Genomic DNA, 25,655 nt, shown 5'->3' on the forward strand with positions numbered 1-25,655 from the left:
TTCACAAACATACCCTTTCGAGAGTGTCATTAAACCAAAACAGATTTGCAAATTATTCACCTGTTTCTAGAGGCTGAATAAATGATGGGGAGGGGAGAGGTGGGGAAGCAGGTGACCAGCAACGCTTCAAAAAAAGCTTGTGGATGTCACAGTGAAAACCATGGTGAGGACAAGCCCTTCGGGTGTGCGGCCAGCTGCTGGCAGGCACAGTTTGCTTTGAAAGGGTCTCTTCTGGTCTCTTTCCATCCTTGTCAGACCCCGGTCTTCCCTTCTGCAGATTTTCCTTGTGCTGAGAAAGTTGATGTCTTTTTTTCTCAGCCAAGACATGGGCTGAGCTCAGCTGCGGAGAGAAGGGGCAAGGAGGTGACTGCTCAACTTTTTGGAGAAACCAACCTTCCCAATGTGTTCCTGGCAGGGCTGCTGCTGACGGGGCAGGCTCCTGGGGCAGGTCCTCCTGGGTTATCTTTCTGGAAGGATGCACTGCTGTTGGACATGCCCCCAGCTGGGCTTTGCAGCTGAACGCCCAGGGAGCTGGCTTGTGACAGGCGGGCTTTGGCGTCTGAAGCTAACCAGACCTTCCAGGGCTCGGCTTTTTTAGCTCGCAAGTGGCTCGGACACGTTTCACCGCCGGTGCAGGACATCAGCTCCCTGATGTACAAGCAAACGCATTTACAGAGATGGATTAAAGGAGGATCGGTGGATCCCAGCCGGGAAAAGTGGAGTGTAACGCCTTCAAGGGCCGGTGCCTGCAGCTTGCTGAAGGCAAAGAAATGTTGCCCCAGGCCGTAAGCGTGGCTTTGCGGGTGGGGGGGGGGGGGGGGGTGTGCCCCGGGAGCTGCCCCAGCCCCACGGCGTGTGTTGGGGACCCTGCGGGGTGATGTCCTCGGCCACCCGGGGGGAGAAAGGAAAAAAAATCCCGCAGCGTCTCTTCAGTGGAGGAACTAGGATGCTCCGCGCTGGCGGGGAGGGGGGGGGGGGGGCGGGACGGGGCGAAGGGGGGGGGGCGGGCGGGGCGGGACCGCCCCGCCCGCCCCCCCCCTTCGCCCCGTCCCGCCCCCCCCCCCCCCCCCCCCCCTCCCGCCCCGCCGCGGGCTCGGCGCCTCCCGGCTGCCGCTGTGCGCGGCGGCCCCAGCCGCCACCCGAGGGTCCTGCGGCGGCCACCCGGAGAGGTGAGTCCCGGCAGGTCGTGGAGGTGTGTGTGGGTGTGGGGGGGGGGGATTGGGCAGCCGGAGGAGCCGGGAGAAAGGAGGAAGAACCGACCGGAGCGGGGAAGGCGATTCGGAGGTGTCCCAATGCGCGGCACCGGGGAAGGGACACACACACACGCACACACACATCCCTCGGGTTCCCATCCCTGCTCCGGCCGCTTTGCACCTGCTCGGTTCTCTTTTTCTCCCTCCCCGGTTCTCAAGGGGGCTCTCCGTAGGGCCCAGGACCCCGGGGCAGCCCGCCCGGAGCAGGAATCCCGGGGAAGTTGGTCGGTGCCGCTCTCTGGAGCCTCTCACCTTTATTTCGTGCCTGTCGCTGCGGTCCCCGGAGCCCGGGACCGGGGCACCGGCTGCGACTCGGTGCCGGCTCCCCTTGACACCGACCGGGATGTAGCATCAGGGTTTGAAACACCAACTGTCGCCCCTCTTGGTGTTTATTCTTATTACGATATTTACACAGCAGTCAAATAGACCTTTGGGGGTTATTTCCTTTTTGGTGGTTGTTTTAAAGCACGTACTGTTGCAAAGGAGACCAAAAAAAAAAAGCGCTGTTCTGTCAGAAGATCTGTGCTGTTATGTCATTTCATAATTGCCTCAGAATTACAAATTATGGCCTTAGTCTGCCACTGGATCTGTGCCAAAGGACTCTTGCATCTATTAAGGATTTGTTGTTTGGGGGGGTTTTGTGGTTTTTTTTTTTTTTTTTTTTTTTTTTTTTTTCTTTCTTCTTTGTCAAGAGTTGAGAATAATGGCTTTGTTGTGGCATGGACCCTACATGTTAACTTACTCCAGCCCATGTCTTTAAGTGAAAATACGATGTAACTGTTCCGAGTAGTCAGTCTGATCCACACAGTCAAGACATTAAATCTTGGCTAGTGACAATGAGAATTGTGTCCTGCCAAGAAGTATTCAGCTACACTTCTTTGCATGAGCTGAAGCATTTTCTCTTTGTTATTTTAGAAGTTCCAGTTCTGCCCAGAAATTCTGTTGCTGTTTGTGGGTAACAGACACATGGAAAATAGCAACCTTCCAGCTTCAAACTAAAGAATATCAGATTAATGACAGAGCAGGGCTCTGCAGTTCAGAGGTGCAGCCACTGCGAGAGCCTCAATTTGTGACAGCGCTGAGTTTGTAATCACAGAGGTTAGATCTGCCCTACCCTACTACGCTATGGCAGTTCTCCCACTCACCGTGGTACCACTTGGAGGAAAAAATTGTGGTCCTTCTAGCTATTCCCTCTGCCAAGGATGCTGAGAGCAGCAGGAGTCTGGAGGTCAAGGCAGGCAGCTGCCGCAGGGCAGAGAAACTGGGCAGGGCTGTCCCCCTCAAGGCAGGATGCTCTCCTAAGCTGTGCCACTGCGGAATGTTAGAATACCAACTAAATTACCAGTGTAGTCTGTTGATTTGAAGGCTGGGTCCATTTCTGCATCCTCCATTCCTATGGTGATGCTCAGGATTACTCCATGCTGCAACATGTATTCGGCAGCTCTTAGAAAAGACGGATCTTTCAGAGGCTGCCGGGCCGTGTGTATCAAGTGGCATATTACAGTAGTATATTGTTCTTTAGATGCATAATTTCAGTGGCCTCTTATGACCTGAAAAGCACACAGAAAATAAACAAGGGCATATTGTTCAGTGGGAAGGATGCAAAAAATTCTTCTGCCTTAGCCGTTAGTTAGGGAAAGATTACTTTTAAGTGTTTCTTCTGATTGTCAGAGAAGTGACATGGCACATGTGAGCTTGATTTTTTCCAAGCAGACTTTATTTGGAAGGTGAGGCATTTCTGAACTTCTTGGTCACCTTGGAACTAGTTACAAGTGCATAGCAAAGTCCTGCCCAAATCTTCTCTTCTAATTAATTTGGGCAAAGGCCATCCTAATTAACCTTGAGGGAGTTCAAGGGTGGGAGAGCTTGGTATGAAACAATTGTTCTCTTCTAATTTGCTGTTCACAATGCGTTGACCAAGCCACGCGCTGCATCTCTAAAGTCCTCTGGGTCTCTTACTGAAGCCATTACACCGGTTTATTTGGTTTTTAACAGATGTTGTTTTCCACTTCTTGAGTGGAAAGGGTTATCTCACTTTCTGCAACCTTATTATTGTGCTTTGTTTCAAGAGCCAGTGGACTCGGGCTTGCTGGGGAAGCTTACTCACCAGTTCCAGCTATGAAGGAAGGGGTTGGTCAGCCTTTCAGTGGTCTTGATGTGATCGTTAAGGTCTCTATGTGAACCAATGGCATCTTTTCATATCTACCTAGAGATAACCCTCAGTTCTGGTATTGGCAGTGCCTGCAGAGAGCAAAAACCACCAGCAGCCTCTTTGTCACCCAAGTGTAACATTTAGGATATTAATCGAATTTGTCAGCCATAACATGGACCATCTCAAATGGTGGGGCAAGGGAAGGGGGTTTGAAATCTGAGCTAGTCAAAAAAAAGAAAAAAAAGTTAAAGGCTGAGTTCTGCTTTTTGAAATGCCGAGGGTACCCTGCAAGTCACCAAGTATGTGACAAAGGGTGAAAAATTAACGGCCATTTCTGAAATTTTAGGATGGTCCCTCTTCCCCCATCGTGACGATGGCTGCTCCCCTTGGTGGTCCAGGGGGCTCATCCGTGCTCAGGAGCTGGGCCACCTTTCACGAGGCTGGGCTTACCTCACGGGCAGGCAGCCCTGCCCAGCAGACACAGTGCCTCAGCAGCACAGCGAGCGGCACTTGAGTGTAGGCTTCTCGAGTGTCTGTCTTAATTTTTTTCTACCCTAATGCATACAAGCGCTACTTTGGCATTTATTTTCTGGTAGAGCAAGGGGTCTGGGGGAAATCCTGCTGAGACTACAAGGCAGGACACACGATGCAAGAAGGAAAGATCAAAGGCGTCTATAATACAGGAAGAAGCAGAGGGTCAATCCAGAAGAGAGGGCATTTGATTATACATACAAGGGTAATAGAAAAGGGATAACGACAGAGGAGAGGATGGTAATGTCTGAAAATGAGTAAACAAACAGATGTGTATGGCTATGCTGAGAATTTATTTACTCCAGCAGACACAGTCCTTATCTCTTTGAAAGAGGAGAAGACCACACCAACCTTGGACCGCCTCCGCTCCCATCCACGTTTGTGAGCGGGAGAAAGTGTTTGTTTACAGATCTGTCCTCCGTGAGTCCTGGCCTGATGGGCTGGCCTGTCCTGCTGTGATTAGTAGGATGCTAATGTGTGTAATCCTTTTGATCACAGAGCCCAGGCTCTATAAGTCATGTCACTGTCACCTCAAAGAAGTTCAACTATGTGATAGATCCCTTATTAAAAATTTGTATTTCGAAAGATTTAATACAGTTACTTTTGAGATCCTTTATTTTTTGGTTTGTACAGATAGAGAGCTTTTCTGCTAAAAAAAAAAAAAAAAAATCAAACAATAATAATGATCTATGTAGTCCTAGCATGGGAGTAGCTTATTAGCACTTTGCCCATAGGTAGGTTAGCATCCTGATTTTAAGATGTCAGCAACAAATGTGGTTCCAGGTGCATTGTTCCACCAGAGTGTATTGCTCCGTACAAAAGTGTTGTAAACAGCATGGAAACATTCGTCTGAGTCCTAAAAAATATCCTCTTCTGCAGTTCCTTTTTGGGAGGGAAAGAGTTGGCTAATTACGCTTTGTTTAATAAATGTACTATTTTGTTCTCATGTTGTGACAAACAAAAGCTGTCATTTGAGGAAATACACCATATGCTGCCAACTGGTCTAAGGACTGGTTATATCTGGAGACCAGAGTAGCAGTGAGTGCTCTTCCACAATTGCTCCTTCTCTAAAAAAAATCTGGACCGATTTCAGTGGAGTAATGTGCTGCTCTGTCATCGGTGGAAGCAGGCTGTTGACATTTTGAAAACCAGCTAATGGGAACAGCAGTATCCGTGCATGCTTGGACATTTCCTCTCTTCCTTTTATAAGTTTACTTCTATTTGAATGCTTATGAGCCTCAGCGAATCAGTGCTCAGTCGGCGCTGGATTGGCCCATGGCAAGTTTAAAAATCAACCTTATTGGCAAATTTAAAAATCAACCTTATTTCGGATACAAACTGCCATCCACGCACCATCAGACACGGATTTCAGCATTGTGTGAACCCAGGACTCAAACACACACATTACTTAAAAAAAAAAAAAAAAAAAAAAAATCTAGCTCTCTACCATTTTTTCTTGGCAAATCTGAGAAGTCAAACTTTGAAACATGGCCTGAAACCTCCTAACAAACAAGGCTGGCAACCTCTAGAGAGCAGCTGTCACTTGTTAAGGTCTCCCCCAGGAGATGCTCTGTGCTCTCTCTCATGCCACAGTGGGTTTGCTGGTGCATCTGCACTGGTAAGATACAAGACAGGAATAACTACCTTCTGAGAGTTAAATACACTCTTTAAGTCTCACTCCTCCTCCCCACTTCCTAATTTTATTAGAGAAAATGTCGTATCTTTAATTTAGTATCTGGCACAGTTCCTCAGTGATTTCAGTGAGGACTTTTTGCTCAAAGAATGCAAAGAGGATGTGAACTGCAATTTTCACTGTGAATCTCTGTGTTAGAGTAAAAATGTGAACTCTCTTGCCCACAGGTAATGAGGGTTAAACACAAAAATTCACAAATTTCTTTTTAATTTCTGTGAGACGAATGGGAGAGACTGGCCTGGGAAGACATGTGGAGCTACATAAAGTTGGCTTATCTTCCAGCAATGACTTTGGCATGTCTTCATCCCATGTAGTCGGCAGAGATGATTATACATTTAGCACTAGCAGCTTTGAAGCCCTCAGTATGGTGTTGGCTGTAATGGGAACTTTATTGAAGCTTTGCCTGTTGCATGGCCATGATCTGATCTGAGTCCTTTCGTCAGGACCCCATTCCCATGCCTCCACTCCTCTCATCTACTGCCTCTTCCCTGCTTGTGATCCTTCAAAGTGTAGTGTGTCTTCTGTGTCTCAGTCTCCCTAACCCTCCCATCCCTGGAGGAGGGACAAAGTTTCTGTTCCTACTAGGTGGTGCTTGCCACCTTGCCAGGCCTGCAGGCCCTTGGCACCCCCTCACTCTTCTCCTCAATGCAGAGGATGTCAGGAAAGAAGAGTGCAAGCTAGGTCATTGGTGGCATTTTGCGTTAAAGTGTTCATTCTACTTCGGGCAGTTGTAGTGGGGGGGAAAGCCACATTGTAATTCAGGTGAAGCGTCTATTTATAAGAATGGGAATCTTGTACAGAAGAGTTTTTATTTTCTTGGAAATGCGTGGGGCACACCAACAGAACAATACCTTTCTTGTGGGGATGGAGAGGAGGAGTGTCAAAATGTTTATTTTCCATCCCAAATCCCTGGGTTCTGAGACAGGATCTGCTTCATCTGCACCATTCCTGATAGATCTTCATTTAGCCTCTTCTTGAAAACCTGTACCGATGGAGATTCACAGCTTCCCGGTGTAACCAGTGGTTAACTATTATCATGACTAGACAATTCCTCCTAATATCTAACCTAAATCTCCCTTGCTGCATGCTAAGCCAGTCCATTCGGTTTTCCACATCCGGAGGGAGCAGGACAAGGTTATCACTGCCTGTTAGCAGCCTGACGTATTTAAAACCTGTTATCATCTCTTGTTCTCTCACCCTCATTCTTCCTCCATTTTCTTTCAACTGAAGAAGCTCACTTCTTGTATCCTCTTCTCCAGGGGTCACACTTCCTAACCTATTTATTGTTCTGGTGAAGAAGTGGAAGGGAGCAGCATCTTGCTTGAGGTAGGGCCCAAAACGGGATACAGGGCTGAGAGGAGTAAAGAGCCTGACATGTGGTGCTCCTCTTACTATATCTCCAAGCATATGGGTGTGTACCAAGCCCTGCACTACTCTTGTTGTCTTCTCTCTTTGCAGCTCTAGCCCCAGAGACTGTTTGCCATATCACTCCATTTTGCGTTTTTGCATTGCATCCTTCTTCTTCAACATGGTGCTTTACACCTGCCTGTATTGAATCTCAGTCATTCATTTCAGACTGGGTCTCTAATTTATTAAGATTTTATTCTAATTGTAATCCCTGAAAATGCTCGCAGCACTCCCTACAGATTTGTAATTGTAATCTTTATTCTAATTTACAAGTCATTAATGGAAATTCCGAATAGAGCATGACCCCAGGCACAGCCCTCGTGTCTTTTCAGGTTGACACTGAATTTACTGACTATTCCTTGAGTAGAGACTTGAAACATTTGTATACGCACCTAGAGTAAATTATACCTAAATTGTATTCACCTGGTTTGCATATGAGACTATCACATGCATCCATTCCATCAAAAGCTTTCCTCGTTCCAATGTGTGACTTCTACTGTTTTTTCCTCCCTAGTCACTATGCTCCCTGCTCTGTCAAAGAAGAAAATTAAATTGATTAGACTTAATTTGTTCTTGACGAGTCTGTGTTTTCTGTTTTCTCATGACTTTACCATGTGGGAGTGGATGCAGCTGCAGTGCAGGGTGGGAAGCAGGGAGCTGGAAATGCCACTGCTCCTCCTGGATCGCACACTCGCTCTCTCCCGCTCTGTGATAAATCAACACCTGTTATAAGTATTTACAAGTGAGTTGAATAATAATTTGTCTGAGTCGATATCAAAGTCAGGCTGTTTGGTCTATGATGCCTCTGATCTGTCTCCTTCCCCCCGTTGTTTGAAGTTAGATAATATGTTTGCCCTTCACCCGTCCTTTGAGAATTTCTAGGAGATATTTACTCATGGCTTGGAGGCTACCCTGGCTAGTTCCCTACTCCTTCCTTACTCCTAGACTACACTTCATTAAGCCCTGACGAAGCTCACATGAATATTATCTAATCTCTTTTTCCTGTGTTCTAGACTATCTAAATATCTAATATTTTATCATAGTGAACATAATTGTTGAAGGCTTTTCAAGCATATGGATTTTATCTTTCCTGATGGAGCGTGTGTCTGCAAGCCAGTGATTGTGGTGGTGGTTGTTTCTGCAGCAGAGGGCAGGGGCATGGCATGCCGGGGTGGCTGAATGCACAGCAGCACAGCAGCCTGCTGTTTACAGTCCTGTCTGACTTTATTGTCCCCCAAAAGATGAAATGATCAAGGTAAAAGCCTCATTTAATGTGTTTATTTTTGATAAGATGTCTCATATGCACACATGCAAAACCAGAGTGAGAAAACAGGAGCAATTACAATGGCCAAAGACTTAGATATTCTCCTGGGATGTGGCTCAGGGTTATATTTAGACTGAGCGAGTAGTACCATCTAATATTAAAACTTCTACTACAAGAACCTGTTTTCCATTGCTGTAGTCTGTCAGGCTTTTATCACTTGATCTGAGACTTTCAGGTTGTGTCTCTCTCTCAGGCTAAATTTATTTTAATATCGTCAGCTAAACCAATTCAACCATTTCCAAGAAAAATGATGGGTGAGGAGGGAGGAGAGAAAGAATGTTGTTTTGCCCACATTAAAAAGTGAAAAGAAAATAAATCCTCCAGCTGTTTGATTGAGAGCTGTGGTGCCATCATGTGCGGGAACAGGATCTATGGTGACAAGGCTCAGAGTTGTCTGTGCATGTTCTCAGCAGACTTGTCTCTGTAGCTGCTCCCTTTTCCAAAGATTCCTACCTCCAATCCATCAGCCTCTGGTGCTGAGCAGCCCACTCGTGACCCAGCCCTGTGCAGGGATGGCACTCGTGCCCTAACTGCTCCAACAGATGTGCGAGCAGAGCCTGCCTGCCTAGCCCTGGTGCGGTGCCCCTGCCCAGGGCTGTGGCAGTGGGGCTGGATTGTCCCCATTATGACAGCTCCTGCCTTTTCCAGGCACAAGTGAGATGGGGTATCAGCCCTGGGAGCATGGAGCAGGCACAGAGGTGCTTCTGCTGGAAATGTAGACGAGGCAGAAGCTGATCATTAGGAGGGGAAGGAGGAAATTGGGGTGATGGATGGAAACTGAGGACAAGGTCAGGAGAAGCTGTAAAGGGGTGCTGGAGGGCAGGGCGGGCTGGCTAGCACCATGGTGGGCTGTGTGGGAAGAGGGGCCTGACTGGTGGGACCTGGAGATGGAAAAGCAGGGAAGGGGTGCTGAGGGGTGGCAAGAAGGTCAGATGCGTGTGGGAAGTGGGAAATGAAGGCACCGTGTTGCATGATAGTGTGGAGTTAACAGAGGAGGGAGGGATATGGGGCTGCCTGGACAAAAGTGTTGGTGCTGTGTGAGATGGGCAGAGGGATGGAGAGCGCAGTAGACAAATTACTGCAACCAATTTTTTGGCTCATCCAATGTCTTCATTGTGTGGACAGCTGACTTGCCACATGTGGGTTGATGTGCAGAGACACTAGGCTCTTGCAACAGTTAGTTTGACTGTACCTAGTTTACTTTTAAGCTTAAGTGCTTCAAAAAAAAACAGGTCATAGGCACTTCAGACTGGGTGCCTAGAATGGAGAGGGTTGTTTTCACTTTAGTCTGTCTGCATAAATACTTCTGTCTGGCACACGTCTGATATGAAATGGGAATAATGTCACCCAGACGTGAGTGAAGATAAGCTAGTTTAATGTATGACCCATCTAGATAATATGCTTTGTAATTCAGATGCCTGTTAGTAACTCTGTCTTCAGAACAGTGTTTGGATAGCTGCTGTAGATAAATCCCAGAAAGACTAGCATCACCTAGGTTGCCCATCAACCGAGGCAGGAGTCCTGCAGAATTCAGTGCCTGAAGTCATGTAATTACAGACTGCAGCAACTCGTACGTCCATTCAGGGTGCACTGATTCTAGTAACTCATTATGTTTGTATGCTTCATTTTGCAATATGAATCATGTTCCTTCGATGTTTTCTTTTCTGAAAAGTTGTACAGAATCGCTTACAAAAACGTTATAAATAATTCTGCAGAGGTGGGCACAGCAAATCATGTGCAAAGACTTCAGGGGTTGTATTCAAACAGTTAAAGGATTGCCACCTTCCACTTTATTTCAAGTACCAAAGGGCAGGAGAGATGTAAGAGAGGGCAGCCAGGGCCAAATTCTCTGTCACTTCTGGTCTCCCACCCAATACATGGATGCTGTGCCAGGACACTCTCTGGAACCAGGGCTAAAGGAAGTGGCATGACGATGGGCTGCTCAAAACACCGTGCAGGGAGGATTCAACAGCATGCAAGCTATTTCAGAGCATGGTGGTGAGAGCTGCTTCTGCCGCTTCTGCAAGTGTTGGCATTCATTGTCACCGGTACTGGTCACTGGACAGGTGGTGGTGGTGGTACCTCTCCCCCCGAATAATAACACTTTTTTCACCCTGCCACTGAAAAAACCTGCAGATAAAGGCAGACCATTAACAGAAACCAGTGTGTTTTCCCGACTGAGAAAGATCTTTCAGGAGTGCTTTGGGCTTTTCTCAGGGCCAGCGACGTGATCCCTGCTCTTGGACAGAGCACCCCAAGACAAGGTGCTTTGATGACGTTCCCATCTGGTGGTCCCATTGTGTCCCACTCGCCGAGGCTGCGGGTTTCCATTGTGTCTGTGTACATGGGGGCTGATGCTGATTTCCGCCGTTCAGCCTGTGCTTGTTTCTTCGCATCTGAAAGTGTTGCTGAGAAATTTCCAGAGAAAAACTTGGCCCCTGTTTCCAGTGTAATGCGGAGTTGTACCGGCCGACAGGGACAAGTCGGAAACGCTGGCAAGATAGCAGGCATCCTCAGGAAGCAAACCCTATCAGAAAGCACTGATGTCATTGGCAAACAAAACAAATGAGCACTGGAAAAACAAACTGTTTTCCAGTGTTGTTGATCTTCCCTCAAATTAGAAGCTCTGCAAAGCCTTTACTCTTTGGCCCAGTCTGACAGATTATTTACAAGACAGTGTTGCAGCAATGGTTTTGTTACTCCTGCCAATCCAATTCCTTTGATTTTTGTTTTTTAGATTTATTTATCTAAGGGAGGGTGGGAAGCGCATCCCAGTGCTGCAACCAGGTTTGGAAAGCTGGCCAGTGACCTTGACGACACTGGGTGCTGACATGGTTGCTGTCCTGCAGGCTTTGCTTGGGCAGGGCCTCTGTCTCCCCTGCCCCTGGCCAGGTCCGATGCGAGGGATGGTACCTCCCTGTGACTTCTGTGCAGCCCTTCGAGGCATGTGTCCTGACAGCAGCTAACGGCCACCCTCCACCAGTGCTACCTGGTCCTGGGAGCTTGCACTGTGGGCATGGAGCCTTTCTGCATGTGGTGCATCTGGGGACGGCTCATCGGGGTGTTGGGTGCTGAGGGCATCGCAGCAGGCAGAGGGGTGCAGGCTTCTCCACCTTGTTTGTTCCCATTGCAGAGCTGTGATGGGCACAGTGATAGCATCCTGCTCCCAGCCAGGTCTTCTCACCGCCTGTAGCACCCCGGGGTTTTCCCTTCCAGACATAAGTTTGCAGAGCAGGAGGAGACAGTCACACCAGTTCCTCATGGTGCATTTCCACCCCATTGCTCCTCACAACCAGTGCCAAAAGGAGGATCAGAAGAAACCCCATGGGCTGGAGGTTTCTTGCCCACTCGTCTTTTCCTCTCTGATGGCACCATGGCTGCAGTGGGCGGCACAGAGGGGGTTAAGCTGTGCTCCAAGCCAGCCTGACAGTAATAGCAGGAAAAGCACATTTCTTCCTTGCACCTGCGAGCACTCTGATGGGCTTTCTGCTGTTTATGGTAGTCACATTGGATCTTTCTCTTGTTAGAAGCTGAACAGCTCCAGCAGCCAGCTGTTGCCCTTGCTCTGCTTGTACCTGGCTCCTCGCACAGTCCAGGGCAGTGGGTGGATGGAAAATCAGCCTTTTAGGTCAGCGTTCAAAAATAACCCACAGAGCCTTCCCTTCCTTCCAAGAGGGAAGGGTCCTGCTCCTCCCTTCTTTCTGCCTGCTTGTACTTACTGCTGGCTCGCTTACTCAGAGCACTTACTGGGAATTTGGAGTCCTGTTCTAGCAGGGGATACTCCTAAAATACCTTCAGCACAGAGCTTTATTTCTCTGTTTTTAAAGGGTGTGTAGTGTTACATGTGTGAAAAGGGAAGAGATTCATTAAGCTCTAGAGACAAACCGGTTTAAGCACTCAGCAGGCTCTCAGGCTGAAAAGCCACTTCTGCAGCGTTCCAGGTTACCAGTTAAATTGTGGCTCTGCATAAAAACTGTGCATATTTTTCCACACTATGGGCTGTCTTTGGGCAAGTGCTGTGACCGCTGTGGGCAGTGCCGGGCAGAGGCGGCTGGAGGGTCCCTGCGTGCCTGGGAGCTGCGCACCAGGCTGGCCCGGAGCGGCCGGCTGGACCGGCTCTGCAGTCTGCAGAGCATCCAGGAGACAGGGCGGGAGCAGAAAGTGGATAGGCAGAAAGTGGCCATAATACATGGAGTGCTGCACCACAGAAACTAGTTTATATTCTAAGCCAACCCATCAACTTCTGTGTATACGTAGCCTGAGAGATTTGGTACTAATAAATGCTCAGCAGCCATCTCAGTAGTTGCTCCACCTCAAGTAAATTATTATAAATAGCAGTGAACAGGGTTCTTGCTCTCTTCTTGCCCAAGAGCATTGGAGACCAGTGTATAAAATGCACTTGCCTGTCATGATCTTTGCAGAGATGATCTCCTTTTGAGTATCTGCCAATGCTGGGCTTCTCTCCCTCTGGTAGACCTGCTACTACTAACGATACATGGTACTCACCAGGCATGTTAAGTGAACTCTTCATCATGGGAAAATCATCTGGAGCGGTTTATGCTTTACCTAACGAATCTGTTTCTGTGTGTTTCAGTTCTTTTTTATCCACCTTTGTTTTTATTTCTTTCTTCTGGTAACACAGTTCAAGCAAGGAAGAATGTATCAGAATGGGTCCATTGTTGTGCACAACCTACAGAATAGATCATTACCTTCCACTCATTTTAAAGCTCTGGAAGAATGGGTACTCTGTAATTGCCATAATAAGCTGCGAGAGCAGCATGGACAATAGAGATTGTTTCCAGCCAACTAATTCAGTTTGCTGGAATGCTCTAGTCAGTACAGAATTGAGGGCTGTCACTGGGAAGAAAAATCTTGACTCTCCCATGTCTTGGAAATCATTGAGACACAATAGACATGGGTATCTCAGGTTGTTTCCCATAATTTTATGCTGTGGAATTGTGCTGTGAAAATAGAGTGTACTTGAAATCTTAGGTTTTGTATTATTCTAGTTAAGGATTACTGATTTTGAGCAGGCCGGTGCAGGCTGAACAGAAAGTAATATGTAAAAAAGACTGTTTAGCTGGGGTATTGGATGATATGACCTGGGTTTCTCATGTGGTTGCATAATTCATTTTTGTTCTCATGCATATTTTGTCCTTGTTCGTGTGAACATTTTTTCTTAATTGGAATATGCAGAGCTGTAGGGAGAGGCATATTGCCCTGTAATCCACCTCCTCCTCCTATAGCAACTTAAAACGTAATACAGAGCACACCTCTCCATGACTGGAGAAAAATTGTTTTTTAAGGAAAAGCCTGACTCAGATTGTGGGCTTACCTCCGGTACAAAGATTTTTTTGAAATCACTCATTGAAATCTGAAAGCTGCAATCACCAGTGAATTCTTCAGTGAAACGGACTGAGTCAGCAGCAGCACGGCATCTGCTGCTTGCCTGAGTGCATGGAGGTGTATTGTATGGGGAAGGTCAGTACATGATTCATCAGCATCTGCATGCACTTTGCTTCATCTATTTTATTGTATAGGTGGAAGACTGAGGCCAGGGCATGAGACTTTTAGCTTCAGCAGCCTACCAGCTGATCAAAGATATCTTTACTTGTTTAAAGAGGCCTTCTGTTTGTTTCTGGTTTTGTTTTCCAGTGATGGGTCCTGCTGGAAAGAGCTTTCTGAGGGCACAGCTGTGAGTGAAACCATCACAACATGTTCAGTGTCGAGGACCTCCTGATTTCTCATGGATACAAATTGTCAAAAAATCCCCCTGTTTCATATGAGAACAGGTATGATGGATACCGACATGAAATCACAGGCAACAGATCTGCTCAGAGAACGCTGAACGGGTTGGAGGCAGAATCGAGAGCTGGGGCTTACAGCAAGAAACCTCTGGTGAAAACCAACTCAAGCAGCACTGAAAGCAGCCATGGGAGCCAAGGGAGGCAAGCGGGTCCTGGTTACCACCATGACCTTCAGGGTTTGTCCACTTTTCATACTTCAGAAGGGGGGTAAGTTTCAGCATCATGCCATGGCTTTGCTTTCTCTTCCTTTGGTCCTGACAGATAACTAAGCATGACCCTAACCCTTGATGCCGTCCTCCTCTGATCCTTTCCTGCTCCCATACTAGTGACCATTTCCATGCACTGCAAGTCCACACGAAGCAGTGGCACATCCACTCATCTTCTGCTAGAGCATGGCCTTTGAGAATACTGGGGTGATGGGAAGTGGTCAAGTGTGGAAAAATTTAATTTATTAGTGTGGTCTGTATCAGAAAGGCCTTTCTGATGGGCTTAGAAAAGCTCAGTCCAAGTACAGTAAAAAAAAAGGGGCAAAAGCTCTTCCTTTTCTTCGGTTTTATAAAACTGAGCCCAGCTTCTTCTGCCACATAGACACCCTGATTTTTTGCTGTAGATTCAGCCATATGCAGCTCTTGGTGGATGTTCCTACATGCGTCGAGGACTTACTTGTTTTTTTAAGGCCGCTCTTGTGGAGTAAACATGAGAAGGTGCCTGTGCGTTTCTTTTTAAAACAGCTCCAAGCCAGTGGAAGCTCTTGTCGTCACTCCATAAAATGTGCTTGTACAACCATGGCTTGCTTAACACGGAGTACGTGCGCGGTGGGGCTGGGGCAGGCTGGGCAGGAAGAGCTGTGTGTACACACCGCCGCTCGGCCATTGTTCTGCGGCTATTTGAGTGCTCCAGATGAACAAAGGAAAGGGGCTAGAGCAGGACTGGAAACCAGCCCAAATGTGACGAGGGTTTACAAGGAAAAGCCCCTTCCTCCTGCCGAGTGGGCTTGAAACTGAAAGCAGGGCAAAATGCTGTCACCTTGGGAGCTTGTCCTCTTATGAAGACCTTCAGTAACACATGACAAAGGCATGTGTCCCCTGGCTGCTGGCCTTGTCTGCTCTTTCTCTTCATATCTCTTCCCCTTTGCAAGCCTGTTTGCCTGGAGCAAGAATGGCTCCCGGCTGCCAGCTAGTATAATGGGCAGGAAGAGCTGTGAGCCCTGTAAAGCAGTCCTAGGGCAGCAAGTCCCAGCCACGGTGAAGCTCCTCGGGTGGAACCATTCCCCTCTGGAGAAGGAAGGAGAGGACACAGGTTTAAAGGTTATAAGGAGGACCCATCATGCTGTGTTTTGGATGAAGTAAACTGGATGTCAGTAAAGTGCCTCCCTGCCTCCTGCTTCTTCATGTGCATCTGGAGGGGCTTGCACATCTGCCCCACATCTTGGACGTGTCAGAGGTATCTGTAACTGCTGGTGTTGGCTAAATATAAAATAACTCTCTCTGACAGTTTAAATGTCTTTTTCTAACATCTCAAAATGCAAGGGGTGGAACCTGTCAGTCTATAGCATAGTTAAATATTATATAATAGTTTTAAAAAGTGGCTTTTCCACATAAAATAGGGACCACAGCCCTGGAAATGGCTCTGTCACACTTTTGTAAAAATAGAAATATTTTCTTACTATTATTGTTACAGCAAACTGATTCCCAGGGAGCCTGCTGGGAGTTCTTGCAAGGCACTAGCAGCTATGAACAAGCGAAAATCTCTGTATCAGCCGCCCCTTTGGCGCCATCCCTGGGTGTGCAGGGTACCCCCGGCGCGGAGCGCGACGCTGCCGCTGCCCCGCTGGTACGGAAAGGGAAGGGAAGGGAAGGGAAGAGCGAGCTCTCCGGGCCCGACCCGGGAAAGCCGTCTGCAGCTTCAGTGCTGCAGCGCCGGTGCTTCCGTCGCTGAGCTCCACGGGTGACAGTCCCCCTCCAGACCCATCCCCTGCCCTCAGGAAGCATCCGAGGCACAGGGCCGCCGGGCAAGTGTGAGCCGTCTTAAAATGGAAGAGACTATTTTTGTGATGGCCTACTTTGGAGTGTTTGGGCCTGTAACAGGTGAGCCATAGCAAACTCCACCGGGGATTTTGATCTCGCTGTCTGGTTTCTGGACTGTCGTCAGAAATAGGTTCCTGGTTCTCTGGCTGGGAAAGAACTGAACACTGCAGAGACGTGGGGACCATTTGGGCCCGAAGAGGGGACAACCACTCAGCAAGATCCAGCACAGAGACACTGCTCTTTGGGCATCGCAGGCTTCCTGCAGCCATTTCCTGACACTGCCTTCCCCGCGCAGCACAGTAGGAGGAGAGGACCAGGAGAGGACATTCTGTGTCCCAACTACCTTCACACACGGCAGTTCGGAGCATGACTCAGGCTCCTCAGCCAGGGAATTACCTACACCACACTCTTGCTCAGACCTCTGATGAAGAAGAGCTGATCACCTTCCAAACACCACAGAAGGGAGTGATGTTGCCCACCTCATTGCTGCCTTCCCAAACAGGTTTGCAGGTCTCAGGGTGTTTCATGATGACAGGGGATGACGCTGTTGTCTCCACTAATTAGGGTTGTTCTGCTGATCAAACCTTGCTGAGGAGGAGGAGAGAGGCTTCATAGCAACTGCAAGTGGGCACATCACACCGCCCGCTGCTGCTGCTTGCAAGGAGGGAGTGACACCCTAGCAGAGTGGGAAAGTGATGTTTTGCTCCATCCCATTGTTCTTCAGGCAAAATGTGGGTGAGCAGATAGTGGGAGGACTGTCCTGGCTGTCCTTGCTTAACTGAGCATTAGGAGGCTACTCAGTAAAGGTGTGGAAGAGGACATGAGGCAAAAAAAATCTCTACCTATGGGTAGAGATGAGAGGGTTCACAGAAGGAGAACTCCCTCCTACTTCTCGTCTGAGTGGAGAGAAGAGGCACTTTGCCTAGCTGTTTGTGTGGGAGGAACTATGTTGTTAGCTACCAAATTTAGAGATAAATAGATAATATCATTAATGAGATCACCTGCTGGAAAAATTAGAAAAGTGTACTGGTGTTTCCCAGTGTGTGGCCTTGGAAAAGTGTGTGTGAGGATATGATCCCAAAATAGAATAGAAGCTGCCAGTGTCCAGAACAGCCCTCTGAAAATTTTTCCCCCTTGCTGCCAAATCTTGGAAATTTCTTAACAGTGCCTCCTTGTTGGGTGCTGAGCTGCTGGGTACCTAATGCCTACCGCTTGTACGCTGGCAGCCAGGAACAGGGATAGAAGCTCTCTGGATAGCCCTGCAGTGGCCTCATTCTGCAGGGCTTTGACTTCGAAGCCTGTGCCACACTCCTCCAATTCTGACCCCTTTATGTGTGTCACACGATGGCATGTTGGTCTGGCGTCACCCTAAGGGACCTGGGCAGCTTCAACCCATTGCTCTGAGAGTGGCAGCTCGGTGAAATATGGCCATACAGCCAGTGCAGGGTGGACTGATGACTTCATTTATTGCAAAGGTCTAAATTTCACAGAAAGCTAACAATAGTTTATTTTTAAAAAACAGTATTTATTAGATTAATTTTATATAGAATCAATTCAAAGCATTTTATTACAGCAAATGTAATATTCATTAGAAGCAGGCCTGTTAGAAAAGAGTTTATAATGTCAAAATCTACCTACTTGGTCCCATGGAACCACTCCGCCCTTGGGACCCCTCCCAGCTGTGAAACACTTGCAAGCTGCTGTGTCCGCATGTGCATTTCTTTGTGCATCAGTACCTGTGCATCATGGAGCGAGACAGAATTGCATAGTGACAGTCAGAGACTAGCTGCTGCTAAGAGGGACTGTGCAGTCTCTTCGTTGATAATGTATCATGGGTGAAAAGACTGCGGCATGACTGGCATTCGCCATCCAGAGATGTAACCACGTCTAGTACCTGAGCCAGGAGCTGGAGAGACTGATATTGTCCATCTTGTGAAAAGATCATAGAAAATACCAGTTTTAAAATACTCCAAATACCTCCTTTTAAATGTCTTTTCTACAATCACGTTGCAATGATAGCATAGTACAGATCATGTGGTGGTTTGTATCATGTTCTGAAGTTCATTACTGGATCCTAGTTATTAATCTTTTAATCTTTAAAAATAAATTTAATCTTTTAAACAGATTTTAATAAATGTCCTAACTTCAGGCTAATTTAGTTTAATGAATGTCTGATCTTGGGTTTGTTTGTTTTTAGAAAAGCAAACTAACCAGAACTCTTCTGGTTTAGTGATTTCCTAGGAAAGAGTCTAGTAATGCTTCCTTCCCTATTCCTGATTTCCTATTAAATCATTTTAAATGGCTAGCCATTCCACTCCTGTGCTGTTAGATGCAATTGTTGCAAATCTCAATATTATTGTCTACCATACCTCCTTCCTCCAGTGTTTTTATGTTTGGGTTGATAAGAATTTGGGTTTACTTTGTGTTTCTTTTAATGGTGAATTAAGCTTTGCAACAACATCTCTGGAAATTTAAAGATCAAGGTTTTTAGCTGCTTTTCTAAAAGACATGCTACCACTGAAGCAGGAATCATTTCAGGGAAGTCTGATGGCCTGCATTGAGCAAGATGTCAAACTAAATAATCGTAACTGTCTCTTCTGATCTTGGAATCTATGACTCTGTACTTCCTACAATTTCTGTAGACCCTTTTATGATGATGGATAAAATCAAACAGAAAGACCAATCTGTCCATTCCCTCCTCACTATTGCTAGACTCTGTTTCTCACCTCATTTTGTAAACACAGGTACAAATGGTGCCATAGCAGCATGGGGATGAGATGAAAATGTAGATTTGATAATCTCAGAAGGCAGCAGATTTTGTTCAGCTGCATGTTTCCACATCCAGAGAGGCATGGAAATGGTCATTGTTACTGCAATCAACTTTCCAATATAGGAGGTGTCCTGTTATATCTCACTGATTAATGAAGACGTCTTACTTCCTGGGGTTCAGCAATTGAACTGTAATTTGTGCTTCAGAGGCAGAACATTTTGTTCAGATGTTAAGTCTTAATCCAGTTGAATTAATATGAACAAGATGCTGCTTTTCCCCGTTTGGTTTTTAAACTTTTATAGTCATAGGATGAAGTTAATATACATAAAAGAAAATTGCTGTGGACCTGGATTGCTTAATTTTCATCCTGAATTTTGAATTGTATTATGTTTTCACAAATGACTATTTTAAAAGATAATATTTTTTTTTTTTTTTTTTAGTAAAAAAGAGCCAGATTACACTGTTTATATACCTTGGGGTGGAGGGAAGAGAAATAAATTCTTGGGTTCTATCTACATACTTGTCCTATTTCTGTCAATTTTGATTTTTCTTTCCAGTTTTATGCTGGTGGCAGCCACATAGTGTAAAGGCAGTTACACTGTTGGCCACCTTAGGTACAAGAATAGCAGAACACAGTTCAAGTAGAAGATTAAGTATTTATGTAGAAGGGTACCAATTTTGTTCTGCAGTAATATATAAAACAATTTATACTCTGTTCAGAACACACAAAGAACCTATTCTGTTCGTGTAAATCTGTGTTCTGAATTTTTAATCCGCAATAAAATGTCTAATGTCTTTCATATTTCAGTAATAGATTGCCGGAGTTAATCCCTCTTTTATTTAAGAATTTTATACTTCTTTTCAGGTATTTTAGATTTTCAATATTGGTTCCATCTTAATCAGAACTGTGCCGATACATTACCATTGTTGTGGCATGTATCATTTCTTCTAAAGCACTTTGAAGAAATTTATTCCCTTGGAAAGATGAACAAGAATCAACACTGGAAATTACATGTTTAATTTCAGCTCTTATATTAGGATGTAAATCATATTTCTTACTGAATATATCTTATCAAATAGCCTTCTACCTGTTCTCCCTACCTTTGGTTTCTGGTTTCCTATTAAACTTGCGTACCACAGTAGTCCCCTTGACATCTATAGATTTTGATGTAGCACAGTGCAGAAATAAGTTCAACACAACCATTTCTGGTTTTCTGGTGTCCATCAAGGAGGGCTGTGCATGTTTGCACAGCACGTAACTGTGTGCATTCATTTCTCTTTCTAACAGCTTTGCATAGCTAACAACATGCCAGCAGAGCATCGGTCCCTACCTTTACTCATGTTAATGACTGACTTTTAAATCCTCTCATTAAAATCATAAAATCATCTGGTTGCTAATAGATTACACAAACCCCATTGCCGTAACTCAACATTTGACCTCCTAATGGCCTTACCCATAAGACAAAGAAAGGGCATCTGTGCAAACTGCCTGTGACACTGTGTTTCTTTTTCAGGGTTTATGACAGGCCTCAATTAGCATGGTCTTCCCAGCCCAAGACTGATAAAGATCTTGCCTACTGGAGGAGACGAGGACAGGACTTCAGTGTGCTCCTGGGCTATTCCCAGAAAGCTGGTGTGGAAATGAAAGGCCTGGCCACAGCCCCGGGGGTACCCCGGCACCCCAAGGAGGGTCAGCTGAAGGTGGGGACGGGTACAGGGTACGTTAGAAGAAGTGGCTTGCAGGAGAGCTGCGAAGCGCCTGGTGACTGCAAATGGCAAAGTCTGGGAATGGAAATCTGGAACCAGCCAAAAAAGGTAGGGAGGCAAATGTCCGAGGGTGACAGGGAGAAGCTGCTTCAAGAGCTGTATTCACTGACACTGGGAGACAATGTACTGAGCACCCACAACAAGGGGAAATCACAGTCGTTGCCGAGGGTCCTTTCACCCGAGAGCATGAGATGCGTGGAAATGCCGTCCCTGACCAACAGTAACAACTCGCTCAGCGTAACTAAAACCCCCTCCTATCCCCCAAACAGACTGAGTGTGGAACCAGCCAAGCACCACGAAACAGGAGGTCATTTCCTTCCCCTGGTGAAACCCAAGTATGGGAGACCTCTCAAGCCTCCGTCCTACGAACTGCAGCGGCAGACTAGGGCACCTGTGGAAACCACGGGTTTCCAGAACCACTACCAGAAAGACGAAGCCATCTCCTACTTAGCCAAAGTTAATGAGCCAAGGCAAGATGCTTGCATTCAAGACTCTGGTTTGGAGCCCCCGGTCTACATACCTCCTCCTTCTTACAAATCTCCACCTCACCATAACGTGACCCCACATCCCCCCAGTGAAGTGCCTAATGCCGACACATACGCCAGCAGCGATAAGCAGGGTCCTGCAGAGCGGGTTGTTCCCTGCCAACAACCAGCCACGAATACTTTTGAAGCGGGGGGTAACCCTTGCAAAGACAACCACCTTCCTCATGGGAAGCAAAGCCATGCAAGGCGCCCTGTTGATTACCTGCGTTCTGTTCAGTATATTCCCTTTGATGATCCTCGGATACGACATATTAAAATTGCACCACCAGAAGGTCTGCAGGACAATGCTAAATACACTGAAAATGCATGTAGTCCCTGTTCTGGTGCTTTGCAAGAGAGAGATCTTGAAGTTCAGTACAACAGTGCCTTTTTGGATGCATCAAACTTATCCAATCCTGCAAAGGGAGAAAGAACTTCTGATAGCTCCACCCATAGCAACAGATGGTTGGCACCATCCATCCGCAGTCAGGAAAATTGTGCCTTGCCAGACCAAAGAGACAGTTGTAGCACAGCTAATCACAATCCCCGTAACGAAGCCAGCACAGAGTACACAAAAGGCAAATTTTCTGTAAGAAATTCACATATGGACAGCACCTGTGAGACTGTTACAAAAGTGAAAAAGTTTGAACCTGGAACTGGGATGCAGAGCAAAAAGAGTTCAAAGAAAAAAATGAATGAAACTATATTTTGTTTGGTCTCTATCCCAGTTAAATCAGAATCCAATCTGCCAGATACAGATAGGAACAACAACATAACCCAGAGCCCTGATAAGAATGGGTTTGATAACAATGGGGCTTTGCAAGAACAAAGTCTCTTAAGTATGTCTTCAACAGACTTGGAGTTACAAGCGCTTACAGGAAGCATGACCAATAAAAATGAGTTACAAAAACAAGAGCTGTGGAGACCAGAAGAGTTCAAACAAATGAATGACCTCAGATTTATTCAGCCTACAAAACACAGAGAGCTCAAATACTCTGGCTCCTGGCCAGGTGATCAGTACAAAGACCAGCAGACACAGACTAGTTTCACCGAAGAACCCAAAAGCCCACAGTTTTTCCATGGTACAAAGCCTGGGCAGCTCAATAGTAACAAACTTCTGTCTCCAAAGCTCCTAGGATGTACAGCATCTACAGTAGGGTCAAAACAGACAGGGTTACCTTCTGATGAGAGAAGCTGCAGACAGAGTGCTTATGGCATGAAGGGTCAGATGTACCTCAGCCATTCTAGCAACAGTGCGTTTTCCAGGACTGCTACCTCGGTCCTTCAGGCCCCCTCCCCAAAAGCCCACCAGAGCCAGCCCGTGCCTGCCCAGGAGAGGGACACTGGCCTTCTTTCCAAGGGAGATGTAGTTAAGGGAGAAGCAGGTGCTCCCTGCAACAGTAGAGAGCTGTTTGGGCAGTTCCTGTTGAAGCCTGTAAGTCGCCGTCCCTGGGATGCAATAAGTGAGCTAGAAAGTTTTAACAAGGAGCTGCAAGGGCAGGAGGAGAGCACAAGCAGTGAAGAAGATTTGGAAAATACTGCGGCTTCTCCGCAGTCAGGTGCCCTTACACAGAGGAGGGCGTCCAGAAATGAGAAGTCAAGCCAGGAGCCAAAACACAGTGGGAAATTGGAAACGGTCGTGCCAGAGGTGCCTGTATTTAAGTCAGGAAGAATTAAAAGTAAGTCTGAAAGTTGGAGCATGGAGATGGAGCATGGTGGCGAGCTGGGCTGTGTTGGCCCTCAAGGCTCCTTCCAGCCAGGAGGGAGCAGTGAAGGAGTCAGGCCAGCAGATGGAAGTCTGATAACAGAAATGAGGACAGGGGAAGCCAAAAACAGAACAAGCAAGCAGCCAGTTCATGTGGGCCCTCTCAAGAGAGTTTTGTCCAGTAGCCCAAACAGTTCATGTCACAGTAATCCTTTCAATAACCCTGTCTTGCAGGAAATGAGTGAAGACCAAAATTACCTGGACTTCGTTAAACTGAGCAAAGGTGCAACTCCCACAAATGATACAGTATTAGAGAGAGGCTCGGTAGTACGCTTGTCACTAACGAAGAGGAACCAAGGGCTCTCTGAGCCAGATTTGAGGTCAGTGGGACTTGATGTAGCCCCAGGACCTGGTGCTAACAATTCTGATCACTCTTCAAATGCAAATGCAGTGGAAATCCCAGTGAATGAGTCATTGCAGGCAAGAGCTGCAAGAATTTTAGGTATAGATATAGCAGTGGAGTCACTCCTTCCGGATGACCGTGTTGGGCCCCACTCAGGCACTAGCCCTGCAAAGGGTGCCCAGGACTTTGAGTCATCTGTGGTGAGCACGGTAAGTGACAAAGAAGGAAAAAAAGAGAGTTCTTACGAAGGCAGACGAAAGTGTGGCTGGACAGAGAGCGCTCTCTTTGTCAGAGTGGGAGGCCGATCTTTATACCCTGATGAATGCCAGACCGCTCACCAGGAAGCCAATACTAAAACACTGGTAACTGAGCAAGTTCTTGAACAACCTGCAAGTCCCAGCCAAGGTGAGGACCAAAACTTGGTTTGCAAGACAGCTGTGTATCAGCATTCAGAAAAGAGAGTGAGAAGCACCTCAAAAGTGATAGAGACACTCCAAGGCAAGCTCACTTCTCCACCTAGCCGGACTGCCATGGATCGCTTAGTGCGAATGAAAGAAGTTGACTCCGTGTCCCGGATGAGACGTCTGAGCATTAAGAGCGCAGACTCAGGAGAGGAGGTAGATGAGGAGAAGCTGTCAAGGGTACAAGAGGAGAGAGGAAGCAAACTGGCAAGCTCAGGGGCTGTTTCCAAGCGTGTTATCTCTCTCAGTGAAAATGGATATTTAGGTGGAATGGACAAGAAGAAGATGGACAGAGATTTTTCTTTAGGTAAGACCCTATTATGGGAGATTCAGATGGGTACTGTTTCCTTATGTAATGGGCATGATGGGTTTGCTTATGCCCACATAATGCTGCTCAAATAGTATCAGGCTGTAGGTGGCACTACCCCCATCTAGTTGCCACCCCCTTTGCTCTCCTTGTGGAAGAGATAACATGAGTGTTCCCAATCCTATTTCAGAGGAAGTTACTGTAAAACTCACTTGTGATACTGAAACTCATTCACAGAGGCTGCAGCACTCCCTGAGGTCTTATCTCTGTCTAATTGTTTGAGGGAACTGCTAGCTTCAAACAGCAGAGTTCAAAGATAGTCACTCTAGTGCCAGCATTTGGGAACACGTGGTGACTTAATCATAGCCTCTCCTTGAATACCCATTTTTTTCATTTTTTTCCTCTCTAATGCTTAAGTAGATACATACTGTATCAGAGTCCAGAGAAACTAAAAGTAAAAATCTGATGTTCTTCTGTGAAGCTTCTGGGAAATCGCTGCATTAAGGGACCTGGAAAATTCTCTCTCCCTCTCTCTCTCTCTCTCTCTCTCTCTCTCATGAATATTTTCCAGATCAGATGTTGAGAATAACTGTTATCCCCAGGTCAAATGGAAAGTTGACTTTTTCATTGAACACCTTTTTTTTTGTGTATGTGTGTGCGTTCCTCGTCTCTCAAAAGCAAATAAACTTGTGTAGTCCATATGCATCCCCAAAGTAACATGAGCTGTTCTCTCTCTGAAACGGTTTTTATACAGCATTGTGTTGAACAACTGAAAGTCAGTTGTTGCCATAGATCTGTGTAAAGGGATGAATGTCCCAGGCCACCTGTCTATTCCATTAAATTAATTGGACTGAGCAAATGTATAGTGTGAAAATTGTTAAATTAACATTAATCTCCTCCTTCCTTTTTCCATCCTCCCTGTAATAGCTGACACTCTACCTTGAAATCTGCACAGGTTATTCATTAAACCTCATCTATATAAATCTGTTCACAATTTTCCAGTACAGAGGGACTGAAATTAAATGGAGCATACTTTAAAGTGGATTTATGTATTTCCATCTGAAGAGAAATATTCGTATGATTTCTAAATATTGACTCCTGCAGTCTTGCAGCCCTTTCCTTCATGTCTTTTCCTGTATCCCACAGCTCTGTCTCGCTTTCTGCTCTGAACTGTATTTCTATAGACCAGATTTTCCAAACAGGCTAATTCAGCTTTCTTGTACCCATCAGGTTTAGTACGTCCCACATGCATTTCTTATGTTTTCCTCCCTTGGGGTTTCTGCTGGAGTGAAGAAAATAACTGTTGTGGTGACATGACTTCAGGGATGTATCAAAACAGATTGTGTGTGTTTTATTGGAGAGTTATTCTGCAGTAAATTAGGTCTAAATTTATCCCTCTTGCTGACAATGCCAGGCTTGTGTTCTGCAGTGTGTTCCCATTGCAGCAGTTCTCTTGCAGATGTAACAGCCCGCCCCATGTCTGGAGAGCATGGATGTCCCTTCCTTCTGTGCACATCCAGCACC

At 46.4% G+C, this 25,655-nt stretch overlaps 1 protein-coding gene across 4 annotated transcripts in view; it reads left to right on the plus strand.

Annotated features, from left to right (window-relative positions):
• JCAD (junctional cadherin 5 associated) overlaps nt 1-25,655 on the plus strand; it is a 62,397-nt gene that overhangs the window by 32,361 nt on the left and 4,381 nt on the right. The window contains exons 1-4 of one of the 4 annotated variants that reach the window (XM_042801933.1): nt 1,085-1,169; nt 6,889-6,955; nt 14,016-14,374; nt 20,479-25,410. In XM_042801933.1, coding sequence (XP_042657867.1) covers nt 14,076-14,374; nt 20,479-24,226 — 4,047 coding nt within the window. In that variant the 5' untranslated portion in view covers nt 1,085-1,169; nt 6,889-6,955; nt 14,016-14,075 and the 3' untranslated portion in view covers nt 24,227-25,410. Of the gene's footprint in view, nt 1-1,084; nt 1,170-6,888; nt 6,956-14,015; nt 14,375-20,478; nt 25,411-25,655 lie in introns of those variants that run through there. The other 3 variants (XM_042801935.1, XM_042801932.1, XM_032982607.2) reach the window with 3 other exon arrangements.

This window comes from Tyto alba, unplaced genomic scaffold (genome assembly GCF_018691265.1).
Source record: "Tyto alba isolate M040663 unplaced genomic scaffold, T.alba_DEE_v4.0 Super-Scaffold_38, whole genome shotgun sequence".
Classification (NCBI taxonomy): domain Eukaryota; kingdom Metazoa; phylum Chordata; class Aves; order Strigiformes; family Tytonidae; genus Tyto; species Tyto alba.